The 6,153-nt window shown below is 41.8% G+C and overlaps 1 protein-coding gene across 3 annotated transcripts; it reads left to right on the forward strand.

Annotated features, from left to right (window-relative positions):
* The first annotated feature begins 495 nt into the window (after positions 1-495).
* Positions 496-4,617, forward strand: LOC110490039 (BMP and activin membrane-bound inhibitor homolog). Of its 3 annotated transcripts, none has more exons than XM_036944343.1 (3): positions 496-1,054; positions 2,749-3,027; positions 3,627-4,617. In XM_036944343.1, exons 1-3 carry the CDS (start codon positions 979-981, stop codon positions 4,043-4,045), a joined length of 774 nt encoding a protein of 257 aa, XP_036800238.1. In that variant the 5' UTR covers positions 496-978; the 3' UTR covers positions 4,046-4,617. The 3 variants fall into 3 exon arrangements, with proteins under 3 accessions (XP_036800238.1, XP_036800240.1, XP_036800239.1); XM_036944345.1 differs by having other exon boundaries at positions 496-745; XM_036944344.1 differs by having other exon boundaries at positions 496-740.
* Positions 4,618-6,153: the final 1,536 nt, after the last annotated feature.

Here is a 6,153-nt window from a genome sequence, read left to right on the forward strand (position 1 = left end):
TTTTGGTCAATTGGTCAATTGCACACTCCCTCAAAATCTGTGGCCTTTAATTGTCCACAGCACATGGTGCACCTATGTAATGATCATGCTGTTTATTCAGCTTCTTGATATGCCACACCTGTCAGGTGGATGGATTATTTTGGCAAAGGAGAAATGCTCACTAACAGGGATGTAAACAAATTTGTGCACAACATTTGAGAGAAATAAGCTTCTTGTGCTTTTGGAAATTTTCCAGGATGTTTTATTTCAGCTCATGAAACATGGGACCAACACTTTACATGTTGCGTAATAGATCTCTGGGCTGGCATAGGCTGGGGAATCTGCTCGTGGTGGTTTCCGCCTAACGAGGCAGTAGGAGGAAGAGGAATGTTAAATTGTGTGAATGCAATGGAAATCAATGGAAATCTAAGGTATGCAAATTACGCTCGGGATGACCCAATGAGCACTCAGTGGGCGGACTTAGGTTAGGTATCGAAGTCTGGCTCAGATATTTCTTCAACTCAAGAGCCTCTCCCCGAAGTCGACCAGTGAAGTGTTGATGCGAGAGTGAGCAACCATTTATTCACATTTCGTTGGTTTCGGATTATAAATGTTATGCACAACCATCATCGCGGGTGTCTGTGAAGTCGGAGTGGACAAGTAGTTACGAGATTTATCACTTTTTCTACTCATGGAATGTATTTTTTTTCTTATTTTCAGCAGCTATAAACATTTCGTTTTTTTCCTGCAGAGCAATCCAAGTAAGGTAAAAGTCGGATTTTAGGGCTATTTCTCTTGTAACCTAGTTTTCTCGATGCAGGGACAAGCCATTCGTTTTTTTGTTGTTATTTTCTTACGTCTTCCAACCGATTGTGATTGTGGCAACATTTGTTCGCGGTCCACCGCTATCTTCTGCAGCGTTCATGTAACCTTGTCTTCGAGCTCAGCCCTACGGGTTTTGCTACTGGGATAAGGGGACTAAAACGTTACTTGTCATAAATGGATCGCCATTCCAGTTTCATTTGCATTTGGCTACAACTGGAACTGTGTGCCATGGCTGTTCTTCTTACTAAAGGTAAACCTTGATCCCTAAAAAACGTGCTTTTAAGTTAGCTTTTTTGGATATGTTTCTAAATGTCTCTCAATCAACAATACGTTTTATAATTCTACCAGATATTCCAACACGAGAGGTGTCTTAATTGTTATTACTAAGAAAACGCAACTTTCTATCCAGTAGGTGTTCTGTGTGTCCCCCATGAGTTCATATAGCAAGGCCTTCCATTATGGTAAAATTGGCACTAAACAGTCTGAATGACTCAAATGGTTATCATAGTTCTCGCGTTTGTGCACACGCACTATTTGATACGTGTGATATTATGTAGCCTATAGCGGTTAATGTAAAGAAATAAACTCAATTAACTCGAGTCTCCAAATAACTCAAAATCAAAGCTCAGTAGGTAGGCCTAGGCTACTATAGTATACTGGTGATTGTCTGGTATATACAGCATTTGGCATTTATAAGACAGTAGTGTATTAGAGTGCCATAATGCTTCTATAATGTGTTGTTTAGGGCCCAATGTAATGCAGGTCCATGTCAATGGTCAGCTCATGATGTTTTAATAAAATGACAGCATGTAACTGAGACTCTGAAAGTAGCCTACACACAAACAGCTTGTAACAACATACAAAGGCCCGTATTTACCTGGGTGCATCTGTGTTTTTTTGTTTGTTGCTGTCTTGTAACACAGTGTTAATAAAGATAAGGATTTCTATTGAAATGTATAACAACTCAATACAAATAGCCTGTGCCATATTTAACCGTTTTAAAACCACAGCCTAAGAGTAAACTAAAACATCTGAATATAAGTGAAACGCTACTCATAACATTTGCAACGCGTTTTTATCACTATTTTTATTTCAATAAAGAAAAGGTGCAAAAAAAAGAATAATGATAAGGTTGTTTGGTGAAAGCTTGTGAGATGAGAAGCCAGGGGAACACCCAGCCCATCCTGACCACACTAAAGCTTGCGTGCAAGCTGAAAAGTGAGTCTCCTGCACCACTCTCACCCCCCTTTACAAGTTTCCACTTGGGTTGAATTTTTGAAAACTTTGGCACACAAACCACTAATTATAAGCTACACGGTTCCTGTTTTATAATACGGACTAAAAGGACCATTTTGCACGGAAAGCTCTTAAACTCGGCTTATTTGCTGTAATTTAAACAGAGAAATACTTCTCAAAGTATTTCAGGGTTTACCTTGTCATTTACATGTATTTTGACAATGTTGCCAATGTCACTTCAGTCCTAATTTGTGAGTCTTAAAAAGATAAGTAGTCTGGTTTCTGGGTCTTGAAATAGCGAGGTGACATCATGATTTGATTTTAAAAGCAAAGTAGGTAGACTATAGGCAAGGCTATTGACCTTATTTTATTCTGGGATAATTACAGCGTTGTGTGTGACTAACTCATATAGCCTACGTCCAGCTGACAAGTTTATAACATTTCACTTATTTTACTATGAAACACAAGATTTCTCCCCTGTCAGAATACGTTTGATTTCCCAAACTGCTAACGTTACCCTGTTAGAAAACATAGGCATAGTCCGTGCATACATTTCAAATCTGTGAATTAAGACGTTATTATTACTAGATAATAATATGTAGAATGTGTGGTCTGACATGTTGGTGGTGGGTAGGCTATAGCCTAATATTTAGCCTAAAATACTTCATAAACAAAGACTTACATGCATTTCCTAATTTCTTATTTTAGGAGAAATACGGTGTTACTGTGATGCCCCCCACTGCGTGGCCACAGGCTACATGTGCAAATCGGAACTAAATGCCTGTTTCACCAAGGTGTTGGACCCTATGAACACGAACTCGCCTCTCACACACGGGTGTCTAGATCCCATAGCAAACGCTGCCGACGTGTGCAGTGCTAAGAACACAGATGCCCTGAGCAGGGGCTTGTCCACACTAGAATGTTGTCACGACGACATGTGTAACTACAGAGGACTACACGACCTGGCGCACACCAGAGAATCTACAGGTAAGGAAGGAGAGAGAATGGACACTTTCAATTGCCCTACTCTGGCTCTGTAAACTGTATGGATATTGAAGTTATTATGTTCTATTCTACTCTTTTGACAAGGTTCATAATGTGTGATAGACAGAGCAACCAAAGTGACGATTTGTTGTGTAGCCTACTGTTTACATGTGTCATAGTCCTATGCTGGAACTCTATCGACAACGGTCTACTGTAAGGACATGCTGTCCATACACTTTTGTCTTTAACAATTCCGTCTATAACAAAACTTCAGTTTGACTTTTAATCGGAAGCCAGCGGGGGGGTGCCTTGTAGAATATCCCTTCTCAGACTGTATGTAGCGGTGCCAAAATACTAGCTTCATTGAGTTATGGAAAGGTGCATACAGCCTTACAGAGAGGAAGAGCTCTCAAGTAGGGATTTCTGTTATGACTCAGTCCAAGGGAGTTTAACTCGTTTAGTAGCTGAATAATCTTTTGGGGGGGCTCTTATTTTAGAAAGGCAACTCATTGCATTCACCTTCTGAAAGCAGAAGACAAGTTTCCATTGAACATCGGTGTACATTGCACAATAAAATAATCGTATTTTCCCTCCACCTCCAGACCACGGCAGGTACCAGCCTGAGAGCAACAACCATAACCTGGTCACGCGGGTACAGGAGCTGGCCTCTGCCAAAGAGGTGTGGTTCAGGGCGGCGGTGATTGCGGTGCCTATCGCGGGAGGCCTCATCCTGGTTCTTCTCATCATGCTGGCTTTAAGGATGCTCCGCAGCGAGAACAAGCGGCTGCAGGACCAGAGGCAGCAGATGTTGTCACGGCTCCACTACAGCTTCCATGGCCACCACACTAAGAAGGGCCACGTGGCAAAGCTAGACTTGGAGTGTATGGTGCCTGTGACGGGCCACGAGAACTGCTGCCTCACCTGTGACAAGATGAGACAGGCAGACCTGGGAAATGACAAGATACTGTCACTGGTACACTGGGGGATGTACAGTGGGCACGGGAAGCTGGAGTTCGTATAACTTACTTTTCTAAGATCGTTTGACTTCACTTTATGTCCCACCACACCCTTCCCCACCCGCCCCCCAAAAAACAGCCAAGACTGCCTCCTCCACTCGTTGGGGTTTCTCTTTTAATTAAAAAATTAATCCCCTTTTTTGTCCATTGTACTTATCATTCCATTATTCAATGGAAGAAAAAAAGAGGACAGAATTGAACGCAAGCCTTGTGGTTTTTGCTAAAGGAGCACTTTACTTGAAAATTAAAGGCAAACCAATGAGGAGCTGAGCGGGCAGGGCTGAGCTGACGGATTGAAAGAGCTCTGTCAAGACCCTGTCTGCCTGTGCATCCTGGACTTTACACAGACTGCTGAAGGATTCCAAATCGGTCTTATTTGCACAATTGTAAAAACAAAAAAACGTTGTTTTGCTTAAAGAAAAGCTAAATAGGAGAAGAATTTTACACTGACACCAGGGTACAAAAAAAAACTTTTTGAGGAGTATAGGTGACTTAAGGTGTGTACACTCCTCTGTACGTTTCTTGATCCAAGCTTATTGTAAAGATTGAAAATATATATATTTTTGTCTGAAAGAAACACCCTGTTCTGTGATGTTCTTCTCTGCTACGTGTGTGTGAGAGAGCGAGAAAGAGAGATGAGAGCTGTGGCTCATGTCAGAGAGGCTGTTTCTTTCTGGGTTGTGTGTCTATACAGTACTATGTGAGAGGATGTGTGGCGAGAGAGGAACACGCTGCCTCTGTGATGTGTGCTGGACCAGGCAGAGTGTGTGTGTGTGTGTGTGTGTGTGTGTGTGTGTGTGTGTGTGTGTGTGTGTGTGTGTGTGTGTGTGTGTGTGTGTGTGTGTGTGTGTGTGTGTGTGTCTGACTTCATAGTGAGGCCATGTTTCACAGTAGTGCTCCACATGACTCAGTCATTCTTGAACTTCCTCCAAAGGTTAGGATCTCAGCTTCAAACAAATGTTGTTTATTTCATTGCACATGCTGGATTTCTCCTGGAAGTAGTGTGGATATTTATTTTATACTCAATCGAAGGCCCGTATAATCCCTCCCCATTCAGCTTCTCTGGATGTGTTTCTGCCGACACACTAACCCTCCTGTATCCAACCTCGTGTTGATGAAGAGGGCTTTTTTCCCTGCCAAGCAACTAGGCTAGCGATTATGCCAAATATCTTATTACACCACTTAGAAATAGATCTCAAGTGTGATGGTGGGATTTGTTTTATTAAGAGAGTTATTGATGAGCTATTAAGATAGTTAATATGGCACCTACAGACTTATGGGTTTAATAATGTGAAGCCTGTATTTTTTTTTATTGTTGTTGAAAACCCCCATCACTTCTTTTCCCAGTATGTGTTCCTCTCCCATCGATTTGGCCTTCTACTTTATTACATATTAATACTTCCCTGATGATGTCTGAGAGGGGAGGGATGAACATGCAGGAGTACAAACACACACAGTATGCACTCACCCACGCATGCAAGCACACACACACACACACACACACACACACACACACACACACACACACACACACACACACACACACTCTCAGGGAGACTAGTAGAGCATCTTCATGCACATACAGACCGGATGCACCGTCACAGTGGCCTACAATAAACGTATTCTCCAGGCCCATTGCGATAGGCTACCATTTTGCTGAGAGGCAGGCGGTCATGCTGTTTGTATTGACATGCACATGTAATGAGGTGGTCAACTGGTTTCCTTCAAAAGCCCAATTTGTTTTGAAGTGACTTCAAACTCCTCCCTTTCTAACTTGCCAGTGAATTTGTATTGATATACAGTACCAGTCAAAAGTTGACACACCTACTCATTCAAAGGTTTTTCTTTATTTTCTACATTGTAGAATAATAGTGAAGACATACAAACTATGAAATAGCACATGTAGAATAATGTAGTAACCAAAAAAGTGTTAAACGAATCAAAATATATTTTAGATTCTTCAAAGTAGCCACACTTGGACTTGATGACAGCTTTGCACAATCTTGGCATTCTCTCAACCAGCTTCACCTGGAATGCTTTTCCAACAGTCTGGTAGGAGTTCATACTTGTTGGCTGCTTTTCCTTCACTCTGGTCCAACTCATCCCATACCAT

Source organism: Oncorhynchus mykiss, chromosome 15 (assembly GCF_013265735.2).
Source record: "Oncorhynchus mykiss isolate Arlee chromosome 15, USDA_OmykA_1.1, whole genome shotgun sequence".
NCBI lineage: Eukaryota > Metazoa > Chordata > Actinopteri > Salmoniformes > Salmonidae > Oncorhynchus > Oncorhynchus mykiss.